Raw genomic sequence first — 16,907 nt, forward strand, 5'->3', positions numbered from 1 at the left:
AGCATGGCTGTTCGTACGGATGCGTCATACAGTCTGCCTTTTACTCTGAGTGAGAGTCCCTTTGTCGCCAGCAGGGGTAAGAGCTCTCTAAACTTTGCCCAGGCTATTCTTATTCTAGCAGCTACACTTTCAGCGCACCCATCCCCACTACTAACTTGGTCGCCCAGATAGCGGAAGCTATCGTCTACCTCTAGTTTTTCACCCTGGAATGAGATAGAAGTTGTTTCCTGTTTGTTTACAGTCTTTATTGCACCTGAACATCTGCCACAAACAAAAACTAACTTGCTAGTCAACCTGCCTTTGATGTTGCTGCACCTCTTATGTGTCCATAGCTTGCACCGGGTACATCCTAGAAGTTAAATAGCAATATGACTTTGGATTAACTTTAATGGATTACCTTTCTTCATTGATAACAATGTTTCCATCGGCACCAATCTTAACCTGAGGCACTGCAAAAGGCTCGTTTTCATTACTTTGTGTTTCAGGGACCTTAGGTGGCGTTTCTTCTCCAATTCGTATTGTCCGAGTAGTTTTCTTTTCGGGAGATCTGTAAAATTAAACATGGAGAAGAAGGATAACGATAAAACCACAGCAGATATTAATACATTACAAAATTTCATAATTATTCATCATCATCATCGTCGTTTAACGTCTGCTTTCCATGTTGGCATGGGTTGGACGGTTTGACTGGTGAGGCTTAGGGTTAGGGTTAGGGTGAGGACTGGTGAGCCAGAAGGCTGCACCAGGCTCAATCTGATCTGGAAAAGTTTCTACAGCTGGATGCCCTTCCTAATGCCAACCACTCCAAGAGTGTAGTGGGTGCTTTTGCGTGCCAGCAGTACAAGGACCAGTCAGGCAACGACCACACTCAAAAGGTGTTTTTTGCATGCTATCTGAACGGGAGCCAGTCCGGCGGCACTGGCAACAACCACGCTCGAATGTTGTTTTTCACATGCCACTGGCACATGTGCCAGTAAGGTGAAGCTAGCAACAATCATGCTCAAATGGTGCTTTTTACAGGCCACTAGCACAGGAGCCAATCCATTGCAATTTTCACCATTTTCCTTTTTGATAATTTTGACCGACTTAATATCATCATTTTAACATCCACTTTTGCATGGGTTGGAAGGAGTTTATTGAGGCAGATTTTCCATGAATGGATACCCTTCCTGTTGCAAACTCTTACCTGTTTCGAAGCAAGGCAAATATTTCTCCATGGCTAGACATATTTTTGCAGAATATTAGAAATAAATGACACTGTTTCTATGACAGTGACAATCATGTAATGTCAAGAGAAGGAGACACATACATACAATGGGCTTCTTTCAGTTTCCATCTACCAAATCCTTTCACAAGGCTTTGATTGGTCACGTACTATATAAGAAGACACTTGCCCAGTGGGTCACACAGTGAGACAACCTAGAACCATACTAGTATTAAGATTCTTGCATCTTAATACAAGTATATAAATTGATGGGGCGAATATTTCTACAGTTGGATATTGCTAATAGATGGTCAGTTCTCTTTGAATAACCATACCTCCTGTCAGCTTTGAGCAGCTTTAAAATATGGAGTTACCATAAAGATATCTCATATATCAACTCAATAGAGCCTTCACTGTGGAATACCAAAAATCTCTTCTAAATCACTTCAAATAACAGCATAATGATATCTTCCCAACCACCTCCCTAAAGTTTTAAGATACTTACTTCATAGGACTTGATACTGGATTCCAATATATTAAATCCCTCATTTTCATTTTAGATCGATCTGGTGGCTTGTCAGCAGGATGTTCGGAAAGGTCAGGCTTCTTTTGTTTCTGAAAGCATCCAGGAATAAGTTTCTTAACAACTAGTTTTTTTGTTGTTTTGCCTTTTAATTTGAATTTTATAAATTTTCTTTTTTAAATCTAGTTTTGTCACTCATAACAATTATTTAAACTTTTTTACCGATTTTAACCACTGAGATGTTCAAATTCCTTAACATTTAAATGCAGAAGAAGAAAGATCCAGCTAATATAAGTTGTAGATTTACAAATTATAAGGTGGTTGTTAGCACACTGGACAAATCACCATTCTTCTAAATCCTAATGTATCTTGTGTAGTCTGTATTGGTTTATTGTGTCTGGTTATAATATGGCAAGCTGGAAAAATTAATTGCATGTTGGACAAAATGCTTAGCAGTATTTTGTCTGCCTTTATGTTCTGAGTTCAAATTCTACCAAGGTCAAATTTGCCTTTCATCCTTTTGGGGTCGATAAAATAAGTATCAGTTAAGCCCTGGGGTCAATGTAATCAACTTAACCCCTCCCTCCAAATTGCTAGCCTTGTGCCACAATTTGAAATCAATGTTTATTCTGCCTTTAAGGTGGTGCAAGATGGCAGAGCCGTTAGCACACCTGGCAAAATACTTAGTGGCATTTCAGCCATTCTGAGGTCAAATTCTGTCAAGGTCGACTTCACCTTTCATCCTTTCTGGGTTGATAAAAGAAGTACCAATTGAACAGTGGGGTCAGTGTAATCAATTTACTTGCTTTCCTGAAATTGCAGGCCTTGTGCTAAAATTTAAAACCAGTTATGTCTGGTTAGTATTTTCACTGATATGGAAGAAGGATGAGAAGGAGAACAATGAGGGGAGGATGAGGAGGAACATCCAATTAATAAGCCTCATTAGATGGCAAGGAATGAGAAAGGCCTCTTAATTAGCAACTGGAAAAGGTCAATTGGTCAATGTACCAAATGGTTGATAGAAGCAGGAGAGCAAATAGTTAGTTCCATATAGTAAGCAAAGTGATGAAAGAACATCAGGTTAACCCCATGGAATCCACCACAAAGATCAATGAAAAACATTCAATTAACTCCCCACATGAAAGTCACACAAATGTTTATTTGAGAAACAGTGAATGAAAAAAGACTTTACCTCTCGAAGAGGAAGAGTTTTTCTGGATTTTGTAACTGTCTTAGGCAAGGTGACCGGATAATCCTTCTGTTTGGTGTTGTCTACATGGCTATCATCCTTCATGGTCCTTGGAACTTTGGGAGGAGTGCTGCAATAGTAAAATGGTATTAGTAGTGATAGAATATTGGTAATAGTAGTTGTACTAGTAGTAGTGGTGGTGGTGATAATAGTTGTAGTAGTAGTAGAGCTACAACTGTACTAGTAGTGTTATTTGTAGTTTATTGTGGTCACAGAGCTAGTAGAAGTGTTAGTAATAGTTTAGTGGTAGTAGTGCTACTAATAGAATATAGAATGCAAGACACAAAGATATCTCATATATCAACTCAATAGAGTCTTCACTGTAGAATACCAAAAATCTTTTCATTTCAAATAACAGCATAATGATATCTTCCCAACCACCTCCCTAAAGTCTTAAGATACTTACTTCATAGGACTTGTAGCATTTCCCCCAAAGATATGTTTCAAAGAATCATCCCAGATACTATAAAAGGAATCATGCTTCCCATAAGCTTTAATGCACTAAAACCTTTCATTGGCCTTAATATGTGCTGCTGAAATGGAGGGGATTCTAATATGTCTGTGCGTCTTTTATGCCATTAAAAATGGTAGTTAGAGAAGTATTATCAACCCAATATGCAGAGATGACTGTGTGAGAGAAAGAGGGTGTGTAGGAGTGTGTGTCAGAAGAGAGGGTTCTAAATAGAGGAGGGGGAAGTGTTCAGTAAAGTCATAAGACATATACTAATTAGTGAAATTAGGAGAATAAACTTCTTCAGTGATTAATCTGAACAAATATGTAGCTTGATAGCCAACGAAGGCCTTCTTACATCAAAAGAATGATGAGAAAATCGAGGTAGTTGAAATGTGAAGTAGTGTACCATGAAAACAAATGGAAACATCTCCCACAGGTCTGAAGTATTTTAAGACAGCAAGAAATGTTTGCTGTATGGTCTAGGGGAAGAAACTAATTATGGATAGCAAGAAACAGAACTCCAGTTACCACTGGTGGTATTCATGCAGAGACTGCAATTTTTAATCTAAAAGAGCTGCATCAGAAATTGATGTTTTTTTCACTAAGAAAAGGTATGTTAATCAGGCAGAAGATTTTTCTATTGAATGTATTTTTCTTTTTTATCTTACACAGGAGTGGTAACTGAATGAATAAAAAAACAAAAATTCAGGTTTTGAAACATAATATAACTATCTTTTTAAATAGTTGTTTGAAATAGCTGTTTCAAACCACATTTTTCTCTTCCAATATTTAAATAAAAACATGCAAAACTATATATATAGATATATATATAAGTCAGAGATATCTTACTGGTCTGTAGAAGATCCATCTGGTTCTGAATTGACCAGCTTAGTAAAGCTATTGGCAGTTCCCAAACTTTTAACAGCTTTGGTTGAAGGTAATTTGGAGATGGTTGGTTTCAAATTTTTTGTTGACTTTTGAGTTTCTTGGTTTACACATTCTTCAGTTGTGTTCTCTGGTCTTTTAGTAATTCCCAACTTTGGTCGTACTTGAAACTTTGAACGTCTTGAAACAGGGGATTTGGTTCTAGACAGAAAATATAAAAGAAAATGGAGAAAGACTGAAATATTGATTTCAAATTTTGGCACAAGATCAGCAAGTTTGGGGAGTGGTTAAGTTGGTGTCATCAACCCCAGTGCTTAACTGGTATTTATTTTATCAACCCTGAAAGGATGAAAGGCAAAGTCAACCTCGGCAGAATTTGAATCCAGAACATTAAGACGGACAAAATGCCACAAAGCATTTTGCCCAGCATGCTAATGATTCTGTTAGCTAGCTGCCTTAGAAAGAATGAAATACGGCCATGTACTTTAAAACAATTCAGCTTATGAATAATTTACAGTTTAGTACCACACAACTTGAATTCAGATCTTGGCAAGTATAATTTCTTTTTGTTCATAAGTTGATAAAATAAATCAGTAATATAAAAGAGGAGAGGGGAAACTAAATGGATTGACTGACTCAACCTACCCCATCAATCATATTTGTATGATGTTGTACTTTTGCTTTAATGTCATGTGAATACATAACAACATAAATGAAATACACGAGTAAGACTGGGACATAAAAAAAAATTAGGCACACAAACTGTATTGTGATATCTTCATAAACAAGTTTGACATGCCTCGTAGATAAACATACACTTATGGTGCAGGCATAATAAATTTTTTTTTAATGCTTCTGGTGTTCCTTGACACTTCTAGTGCCTTCTTCAGCGTGCTGTGGATGAAAATGGTTGAAAATCACTGCATGATCCCATTTCTTCCATCTTCTCAGCTGAAAATTGGGTATAACTTCTCCCCACCTTTATAGTTGATTACATTGAATTACCAAACAGAACAGTTGTCTAAAAGTTGAACACCTACTAAATCTATTGTGTTGTGATATAGGGATACAATGCAATTTATCTGGATGTATCACACAGCTTGCTTCATTTGCCTCGCTGAAAACTTTTCACAGTTGAAGAGTTAAAAGTAGGTAAAACATCAATAGTCTAAATAACTTGCTCCAACAATTTGTAAGAAAATATCATAATTTGAAAACATAAAACTACTGAAATTGAGAAAGAAAACCAGAAATAGTTCCAATTATAAAGATGAAGAAAATATTGAGACAACTTACTCAAGCTCTTGGCTTTTAGAAACATTTGTAGCAGCAGCAACAATTTCATCAGAAGATTTTATCTGTGGAATCAGTTTGTTTTTCTCACTTAGTGATGATGAGTCTGTCACATCACCAGATTCTGCTGATGGACTGAGGGATTCCACCTGACTGCTTGAACATATTTCTGAAGTGGCACTTTTTGGTGATGGAGATGCTTCAGGTTCAGCTGAAAGGGGTGTCGGGTCACTGAAAATTGATCAATCATATTCAGTTGCTAGATAAAGTGGAAATTGTTAATCTATATCTGTGTCTACTTTCAACTGGTTAATCTATTATATTCTTAAGATAAGTCATTTTGGTGCTCCTAACAGGAAGCATAGCCTTAACTTCAAAAAGAATAAAAACACTTCCAGTCAGTCTATCTTTGCATCTAACTTAAGCTTTGTAAGACCCATCTTTTCAGGTCTAAACTAAATACTATCCTCTTAAATTTCTCTTAGCTCCCTCTACTGCAGATACCAATATCCTCTCACATGTGACAAACTGAGAGACTCATTATAATGTTGAACAGAATGCTTTGCAGTATTTGTTCCAACTCTCTACATTCTGGATACATGTAGAGAGACGTTTAGTAGGGGAGATAGGAAAGAGTAAGTGGCAACTGCAGAGACTGGGTAGGATTGAGGAGTGGATAAGGGGTGAGGGTGACCTCTGATACCCCTGAGTTATAAGTACTTATAAGGGAGAGAGTGGGTGATGGCTGACAATATATAGGAAACGTGAGGAAATATCAGTATTAAGTTTTGACGATGAGGCGTAAACTAACTTCTACTTGAATCACAGACTGAAACTGAAATGCAACTGATGAGCAAAAACAGTGCAGCTCAGCAATATCATAAGAGTCACAGCACAACACCACAGCCAGTGTCACACTCAAACATCATTAAAAGCATTCAAAGACTGTCACATCAACATTTCATCTGCCTCTATTATATTCTATAAAATGCTATTAATACAACTACTGTGAAGGCACTAAGCCTCATAGTTAAGGGTGTGGGGTCACAATCACATGATCAGTTCCTGGACTGGATAATGCATTGCCTCCTTGAGCAAGACACTCTGTAACATGTTGTATCAATCTACTCTGGTGGAGATCGGAACCAACTCAGCACTGGTGCAGCCCCCTCTCTCCTTCCAGCTGTCATATGCTTGATGTTTACTGGGTCAAGGCAGGGAGAGCCAAGATAGCGTCTGGGTCTGCTCACAAACAGAGAAACACCTAAAACAATTAGCAAAAGCATGGCACATGTTACCATGTCAACCCCATTTGTGAGTAACAGCAATGCACAACCCACACACAAATACACACAGCAGACACTTCTGCTGCTACCACTACCACCACTACAAGAACTAAAAAATGGTGTAAAACAAGGAAGGAATCAACAAAACACTTACATCAACTCACACTCTTTACCATCTTGAAACACCACTACGGTTGATAATCCAATTGTTTTCTCTTCAGAAAGTTTTTTTATATGTTCTGGTAACTGTTGCTTTCTCTCCAGCTCTTGAAATCTAACAGTTGGTTTCACTTGGGGACTACTTGTACAATAAGGACGATTGCCTGGCCTGGCACCGATTTTTGGCTGAAGAGCAAACCTTGACCTCCTGGAAATAACTTTTTGACTGAAATAAAATAAAAAATTGCTGGAGTTATTTTGCTTGCATTTTGGAGGATTTGGGTTTTTCTTGTTCGTAGGGATTCTGATACATAAATAATGATAATGATACTTTCCCCCACTCAAAATTACTGGCCTTGTACCTCGATTATAAAGTGGTGAATTGGCAGAATTGTTTGCTCATTAGATAGATTGCTTGGTAGTAACCGTTCTGAGTTCAAATCCTGCTGAAATTAGTTTTGCCACTCAATTCTAATTACTGATTACAAACTTTTCCTCCATTAAGTACTAATCAAAAAAATGACAAGGAAAGTATGTAGGAACTAATGCAGAAACTCTGATGCAAACATCTAAATTTACATAAACATTCAACCCATGTTAGTTAGTGGGATGGAAAAGAATGTATTAGAAAAAACGAAAATAAAAAGTTTACAATGACATTGAGAGAGGATATACTTACGGAGTATTAATAGTTGGTTTATTGCTGTTGGATAAGGTCTTATCATTAGATGTTTCATCAGTAACTGGTTTACCAGGACTGGGTAATGTCGTACCACCAGATGCTGCATCGGTAGTAGGTTTATCATTGCTGAGAAGGGCTTTGCTATCAGATGTTGGATCAGCAACTGTTTTACCACTGCTTGGTATGTTCTTATCAGATGTCGCAACAGTAACTGTATTACCACTGGCAGGTAAGTTTGTACCATCTGTTGTCACATCATTAGCTGTCTTACTACTACCTAAGTCTTTATCATCAGGTGATGCAGTAATGAGTGTCTTACAACTGACAGGTAATGTCTTGTTATCTGATACTATATCATTAGCTGTTTTACCACTGTTGGTTAAGCTTTTACCATCTGCTGTTGCACCTATAGCTGGTTTATCACTACTGGACAAAGTTTTGTCATTAGATACATCTTTTTCAATCTTATCAACTGCATCAGTGTTAGGTTTGGATAAATCTATCCGAGTCTCTTGTGTTATGCCTTCTACCAATTCAGTCGTATCATTATTTTCTGACACGGGTTTTGAGTGCAATTTTGGTTCATCATTCTTTGTTGCAGGAGAGGCTTTTTGGACTTCTGAAGAAACATGTTGGTTTTCCAACACAGAAGGAATGGCTGGTTTACTGGGGTTACTGCTGCCGCCAGACTGATTTGGAACTTTTGTCCTGATCTTTGGTTGCACAGAGAACCGTGACCGTCTAGAAATAACAGGTTTCCTGAAAAATGACAAACCAATTGAAATTAGCATTTCATAATAAATAACCAGAATTAACAGATTGTCTCAAAAATCTTTATAGATGTTTCCATTAAAGATGTTTCTTTATAGATGTTTCCTTTACTATTTTTCATTCATACCATGATAATTCAAATATGTTAACCAATTTGGTAATCACAAAGAGAAAACTACAAACTTAAAGTTACAGAAAAGGACATAATTTTCAATTTTCATACCATTTCAAAATTCACACAAACACATATACTATATATATGTAGATGTGTAACTTAAAGCTATTATTTTAAAGCATATTTAAGAACAGGAGAATATTTACTGGTAATGTGATGATATTGAGAGAAGAGTCAAATTTATAGTGAAGATCACGATATATCATCATTTTAATGTCTACTTTGCTATGCTTGCATGGGTCAGATATATATCATTTTGGATAATGCTGGATTCTGTATCAGTAGAAACTATTAAACCATGAACAGTACTTGGATATAAAGGTCAGTGGAAGAGAAATGGTTAATTATTAAAGATTAATTTTTTTACTAATTACTCTTTTACATGTTTCAGTCATTTGACATACCACACAGCCACTCCTACTAATGTATATTTTACATAAAAACTGAGCACTGAAACCTATATATGAATTAACTCCAGCAAAAACATCTTATGAAAGAACATTTCTGCTTAAATGCTAGCAAATAACTTGCTACATCTCAAGGGGTTAGCTATCTGCATGGTCAGTGATTGTGGATTAAGTCAATGAGTGTAATGTTTAGTGCTACATGGATAAAAAATAATTTGAGTACATATATTATTAAATCATATTTCATTTTCTTAAAAATCATCATCATCATCATTATTAGTAGTAATAGGGTGATGAGCTGGCAGGACAGTCAGGGTGCCAGGCAAAATGCTTAGCAGCATTTTGTCTGTCTTTATGTTCTGAGTTCAAATTCAACTGAAGTTGACTTTGTTTTTCATCCTCTCAGGGTTGATGAAATAAGTACCAGTCGAGCACTGGAGGTCAATGTAATCGAATAGTCCCATTCTCCAAACTTGCTGGCTTTGTGCCAAAATTTGAAAGCATTATTATTATTATTATTAGTAGCAGCAACCACCACCATACATTATTGAACCTTTATCACTATTTTGCCATCTTACTAGTAAAGAAAACTTCTAAAATTGGTTACCAGTCTCAGCTAACCTCTCAAAGATGAAACTCACACAAAGACAAATCAGCATTCCACTGTTACAATAGAGCAAACTAAGTAGAGAAAACAGCATAGTAATTAACAACAAACAAATTCCTTACTTTACAAGAAGCATACATGTGAATGTCCATATGCACAAACACACCCTATAGCACATAGGTTGTCTCTCATGCATACATTTGACATCCAGTTACTTTCTAAACTCATTTGCACTGGCACTTTATAACAAGTTAACTTTGCACATCAGACTAACAGCAGCCAACTCATTCCCCTTTATAAGTATTCATTGGCACAGTGACAATTTATATTGTTTTTAACACATGGCAACAGTCAAACAGATTTGTGGCACCAATAGACAAATAGAACTGAGGAATAGCCAGACAAAGAGAAAAAAAAACCCAAAATAAAAGCAGTTGTATAATATAATTGCAGACATGGCTGCATGGATTAGAAGCTCACTTTGAAACCACATGGTTTTGGGTTCAGTCCCATTGTGTGGTAACTTGGGCAAGTGTCTTTTACTATAGTTCCAGGCCAACTAATACCATGTGAGTAAAATTGGTGGGTGGAAACTGAGTGGAAACCCTGTGTGTGTGTGTATGTTGGTTACCCACTCACAACTACTTGACAAGTGATGTTGGTGTGTTTAAGTCCCCTTAACTTAGTGGTTCAGCAATAGAAACTGATGAAATAAGTATCATACTTAAAAAAACATAGGTACCAGAGTCAATTTGTTCAACTAAACCCTTCAAGGTGGTGCCCCAGCATGGCTACAGCACAATGACTAAAACAAGTAAAAGATAATATCTATATCTGCCTGCTGCCATCATGAAGTGTCTATTTCATAACTGTAGGAAGATTGCTAGAAGAGATATATCAGATAAATATACTAGCATAGTACCTGTCAAAAATGACGGGATTTATTTGTTTCTTTTAATCTTTCAAGCCTTGCTCCATTTTCTTCTTGTGTTTCCTTTGGTCTTCTTCCAGTTACTCTTTCTACTTCAAACTATGCTTCTCTTTCTTCCTGTGTTACTTGTTTTGCAGAATTTCTCTCAAAATCATGCCAAGCACTGACCCCTTTTTGTGACAGTCATCTTCCTTCTGTATTCCAAGTTTAGAGTCATTGTGACTGAGAACTTCTGTGACTGACTTGCAGTTACCTGTCATATATTTGAAAAGTTGGCTCTTCACTTTTCATCCTTGTATTTTCATTCCCTCATTCACCATTATTCTCACTCACATACTTTTCTCTATCTACATAATGCTTTCTCATTCAAATTCTACTTCTTGCCCTTTTCTTCATTTCCTAACATACTACACCTACACTACACAGAGTTTGATATCATACAAATTTCACTACCATATTTTCAATATCATTCACTCACTCTCTATACTTCTGTTATATTATTGTCTTATCTTTATAATTCGCTCTCTCTATAGTAAATATACAGGAATTTCCATTGATTCAGTATTTTTTCATTATCTGACACAGCAACAACAAAAACCACCCAACACTGCTATTGGTACGTACATTATTTTGCAGATTGTTTTTACAGCTAGATGCCTTTCCTATCACCCGCCCACTTTTCTATGCTTGCATGGTAACCCTAACCCTAACCCTAACCCTGACAGAGGCAATGCATTGAGGTATATTTTTCTATGGCCAGATATCCTTCCTGTTCCCAACCCTTACATGTCTCCAAGTAAGGTACTTCTGCACCTTAACATTTAAGCTAAGGCTCCAGCTTCAGGACTCCTTCCTCTCTCTCCCTCCCATCAATCTCAGAGGCCCTAGAAAGAGTCAAGGGTACTGCTCCTTCCTCCTGAATAAGCAATAAAAGAAATACATAATGTCAGGTCACTACTTTCTGCTCTGATATCCAAGAATTGTTTCTACAATGACTACAATATAAATATTTTACTGACTCCATTTCTCTTGAATTAACCAAGACTGATCACTGAGTTCAATTTTAACAGTCAGGTTAACTAAATATGTTTCAGTTCTATATTTAAAAGATGATGAATTATGTACATTATTTAGTTTATTTACATTTGACGGATATCTGTCCACATCTTCTTTATTGTTAACACAACATTTCAGTTGATATACCCTCCAGCCTTCATCAGGTGTCTTGGGGAAATTTCGAATCTGGGTTCTCATTCCCAAGGTATTTTTCGATGTTGTTGTTATTATTATTATTATTCAGGTCACTGCCTGGAATCGAACTCGGAATCTTAGGGTTAGTAGCCCACGCTCGCTCTTAACCACTACGCCATAAGCCTGTGGGCATATGGCATAGTGGGATGAAGTTAAAATAAGACAGAGAACACTACTGGAAAATACGAAAACTAAAAGAAGCAGCACATATGCTAGGACACAACCGCCTAAGCAGACCAAGTGCAGATATGAACAGCATATGGGAACCAGTATTAAGGAAGGATAGGAGAATATTAGATTTATAAGCCCTAAAATTCACTCCATAATTGCCCAAGGGCATATGCCATAGTGGTTAAGAGTACGGGCTACTAACCCCAAGATTCCGAGTTCGATTCCAAGCAGTGACCTGAATAATAATAATAATAATAATAATGATAATAACAACATCAAAAAATACCTTAGGAATGAGAACCCAGGTTCGAAATTTCCCCAAGACACCTGATGAAGGCTAGAGGGTATATCAGCCAAAACATTGTGTTAACAACAAACAAGATGAGGACAGATATCAGTCAAATGTAAATAATATAAATATGTTTCATTTAGATTTCTTGTCAAATCATTTGAATACATCTGGATTTTAATAAGCTCCTAAAAGCACATATATCTTCATTTTTTTTTTTGTTTATGAAAAAAAGTCTTAACACAACCTTTTGTCTGTCTTTCTTTTTACATCAACAAGAAGGTTCTGGCTCTTTCTTAAAAAAAAAATCTTTTTTTGAATGTTTTCTTTAATAAGAGCTGAGGAAGAGACTTTCTCCAATGACTCACTGAGACTGGAAGATTTATAAGAGACAATCAAACTAAGTTTGGGACCTTGCAAAATCATTGGAGGAATACAATTTTAATGGGGAGCTGTTTCATTTAAGCAACATTAGAAAATGAATAATTTAGTTTGCAAAAACATCAACATGAAATCATCTAACATGGGGGGAGGTCAACAAAGAAGGCATCACACTGAAATAATAAACTATAAAATGAAAGTATAAATCAGTCAGTGTGATTGTCAAATGGATTACATACTAACACGCACATAATTGTGCTGTGATTAATTGCTTTAAATGTTGCCAGTTGATATTTATGGCTGGTATTGCACTGTGATCTTCTGTAGGACATTATTTTATGTTATAGTATAGTATACTAGGACATTATTTGGATCTTTTTTAAAACGGGGGCCACATTTTTCATTAACGAAACACTTTGAAACTTGGAACACTGGTAGAATGTGTCATATAAAACATCTTTTTCTCTTAGTCTTCTTAAAAAAAAAAGAAATCCATAAATTATTCCATGTTAAAGTTGTATTTCTGTAATTTCAACCAATCACTGACGTCCATTCAGCCGATATACATTAAGTGCCGACTACATAAACAAACGCTTCTGAAACAATTAACCCTAACCCTAACCCCACGGTTAGGGTTAAAGCAAATTTAAAATGAAAAAAGCAAATAAAACGAAGGTATGGAGATTAAATACGCTTTACATCGCTTAATGAGCCAAAGGAGTAAATGTAAACAACTGAATACTTGTCAGTGATTGGTTGAAATTATCGAAATAAGACAATTTTTTACATGAAATAAATTCGAATACAAAAATATTTTTCTGTTCTATAACACAAAATAGATAAGTATACGAAGTTTGAAGGTCTTTCGGTACCAAAAACACTACGTAAAACATTAATGAAAAATGTGGCCCCCGTTTTAAAAAAGATCTCATTATTTTATGTTATAGTATATAAGGTATGGAAATAATAAGCACATGTTCTGGTTCTATTTCACTACTTTTATTATTATTAGTTAGTTGATTATTTGATTAATCATTCATTCAATTAATCAGCTAGACTTGTTAAAAGTCTTTTCATCACCTTTCATCTGCTTCCAAACCTGGGGTAGAGACAGTATATCATTGATGAGGCTGCAAATGACAAACTGAGCTGATTGATTGATTGACCGAATAATTAATCAAACAATCAATTAGTTAGTTGGTTAATTATTAACGAATAATAAATAAGTGAAATTGAACTAGTGCACGTGTTTATTATTAGGCCTAACAATTTTTCCAACAAAATCTGTTTCAACGTAAGTCCATGTCAAGTACCTTGCAAACAGTATACAAAAACTGAAATATTTTCCTTTAGTTATCCAGAAAATAAGTGTACCTTGTGACACCAACATCTTTTACCAAGTATGTATCACCCTTTTACATTAAAAGTCCAAACCAATATAAGTCTCTTGTACAGACATTAGATCTAATTGTTGATACCAAATCCCTTTTTTCTTCTAACTCATTTGAACGCAAACTTTCTCAAAAGTTAAACTTGCATATCCAAATGATAGTTAACTCATTCCTCTTAATCAACATCCACTACCACACATCATACTTCCATTTGATAATTTATAAATCAAGAGATCTCACTAGAAAAAATATCTAAGAAACATATCACAAAAGAGAGAGAGAGAGAAAAAAAACTGGAAGAACTTCACTGTTTATAAGATATAAAGTTACTCACACAGCAGGTTTTGAAGTATTTCCTGTAGTCAGTGGACCTTTTTCCACTTCTTTAACAGAAGAAGATACTTGGGAAGAGTTCTCAGCATTTTCAGCCTCCAAAATATTTGCAGTGAGGGTCCCTTCAATAGCCTGATCGGGTTGTTTCTCTAAGTCTTTAACTGGGGCTACAACAGGAGTAGACAGCTCAGCCACCTGATTTCCAGGTGCTGCATTAATACTCTGGTCAGCAGCTACTACAGTACTAGATGTTGTACCACCACTGCTACACTGGTCAGTTGCAACAGAAACTGCAGCCTCACTATTCGGGTCAGATGGCGCATTACCAGGTGCTGCTGTTGGAATGTGTTTCATTGAGTCCATTGAGCCATGTAGACGAGGTGCAACAGAACCACGCAAACCAGTTTTTGGTCGAAGAGAAAATGCAGATTGTTGCTGAATGGGTTTAGTGTTACTGAAGAAATAAAGAAAAAACATTTCTTTTTAGCAAAATTTTGAAGAGCATTAAAGGAAAAACTACCGTATTTTAACATGTATAAGGAATCCCCTAATTTGGAAAAAAGATTTTGTAACAGATTATAATACTATCCATGTATAAGAAACTCCCATATTTTTTCAACCTAATGTTTGACAAAAAAGGGTTCCTTATACACATTAAAATATGGTAAATCAGAGTAAACTTTCAATTGTTGAAGTAATTTTAATTCATATCACTTACCGTTTACACCAGGGGTTCTTAAACCATTTTTTACTTATGGACCCTTTGATTCCTATTTCCCTTGGGTGGACCCTCATAGTCATTCCATGTTTTAAAAAATCCATCCTTTGGTATTTTTATACTTAAATATTATTAGGACTTGTGTAAAAATTGTTAAAATATTTTGTGTATGGATGTATAACCAATTTATTACTCATAAACTTTACTGGTCTGAAGCACAGCTTTTTTATGGCCCCTGAAAAATTACCGTGGACTCTCAATTTACTATATTGCATCTGTAGACCCCCAAAAATCATAGATGGACCTAGTGGGGAGGGCATACAAACCCTGGCTAAGTAACCCTGGTTTGCATCATTATTTTTGTAAAACACTTGCTGCCTTCCATGTCAAGGATTTGGTCAAGTTCTCTTGATATTCCACTAAACACAGAGCAGACCATTTTACTATCTAGGTGTAGGTGTGGCTGTTTTGCTAAGAAGCTCACTTTACAACCACTGGGTTTCAGGTTCAGCACAACACTTTGGACATGTGTTCTACAGCAGTGGTTCCCAAGGGGGCAATGGGATAGCGATTCATGTAAAATGTTGGGCTATAATGGGGTAGCAATTCATGTAAAAGCAACACAATAATGGGTTCATTAAGTTTTATTTGTGAAATGCAGTTGCTTTGAATTTGCTTCAGAAACAGGTCTATGTTTGTGATTGTTAGTTGGGGGTGGTGGTGCTAGGAATGTGAGGTTGGTGTCAAAGGGACGGCAGCCTGAAAAAGTTTGGGAACCACTGTTCTACAGTAATCCTAGGCCAATCAATGCCTTCTGAGTGAATTTCATAGACAGAAACTGTGTGGAAGCCTGTCATACATGTGTGTGTGTGTGTGTGTGTGTGTGTGTGTGTCTGCGTTTGTACCACACTACTGCTTGACAGTGTTGGTTTGTTCAAGCACTCGTAACTTAGCAGTTCAATAAAAACGACTGATAGAAAAAGTACCAGTCTTTAAAAAAATAAGTATTGGGGTTGATGTGTTCATCTAAACCCTTCAAGGCTAAAAGAAGACATTTTAAAGCTTTTGGTTCACTAATACTTGATTTTCAACTGCAATAAGGTATTTTCAGCAGGTAGAAGTTCCTTGAACATCCTCTCATCACCACAAATCTCCAGTATAATGTTGTCACTTACTTCAGTACAATATATTCTGGGTTTACAAAATGCGTGGTTTTTAAACCCAAGCTGAATTCCTTTTCAACTGTCAGAGTACTGAAGTGACTGGGCAAAGTTTAGAGAGCTACTATCTTTGTTAGCAACAAAGGGCCTCTCACTCAGAGTGAACGGCAGATTGTATGATGCCTGTATACAAACAGCCTTGCTACAGGGCAGTGAGACATGGGCTGTGATTACTGAGGACATGCAAAGGCTTAAAAGACATGAAGTCAGCATGCCCCGCTGGACTGGTAATGTCTGGGGCAAATGAAAGCAAAATCATGATGGCACCTGTGCCCAGCATTGCCTTCCTGGCACGTGTAAAGACATTCGAGTGAGATCGTTGCCAGTGCCGCTGGACTGGCTCCTGTGCAGGTGGCACGTAAAATACACCATTTCGAGCGTGGCTGTTGCCAGTACTTCCTGACTGGCCTTCATGTCGGTGGCACATAAAAGCACCCACTACACTCTTGGAGTGGTTGGCATTAGGAAGGACATCCAGCTGTAGAAACTCTGCCAAATCAGATTGGAGCCTGGTGTAGCCATCTGGT

At 36.6% G+C, this 16,907-nt stretch overlaps 1 protein-coding gene across 1 annotated transcript in view; it reads right to left on the minus strand.

The window, feature by feature from the left end:
* Window positions 1-16,907, minus strand: part of LOC106875735 (nucleolar protein dao-5) — a 34,561-nt gene that overhangs the window by 13,415 nt on the left and 4,239 nt on the right. Inside the window, exons 4-11 of the mRNA XM_014923983.2 lie at window positions 14,444-14,896; window positions 7,733-8,494; window positions 7,049-7,279; window positions 5,612-5,839; window positions 4,280-4,516; window positions 2,920-3,046; window positions 1,710-1,819; window positions 398-547 (exon numbers count right to left, since the gene is read on the minus strand). Coding sequence (XP_014779469.2) covers window positions 398-547; window positions 1,710-1,819; window positions 2,920-3,046; window positions 4,280-4,516; window positions 5,612-5,839; window positions 7,049-7,279; window positions 7,733-8,494; window positions 14,444-14,896 — 2,298 coding nt within the window. The remainder of the gene's footprint in view (window positions 1-397; window positions 548-1,709; window positions 1,820-2,919; window positions 3,047-4,279; window positions 4,517-5,611; window positions 5,840-7,048; window positions 7,280-7,732; window positions 8,495-14,443; window positions 14,897-16,907) is intronic.

This window comes from Octopus bimaculoides, chromosome 11, assembly GCF_001194135.2.
Source record: "Octopus bimaculoides isolate UCB-OBI-ISO-001 chromosome 11, ASM119413v2, whole genome shotgun sequence".
NCBI lineage: Eukaryota > Metazoa > Mollusca > Cephalopoda > Octopoda > Octopodidae > Octopus > Octopus bimaculoides.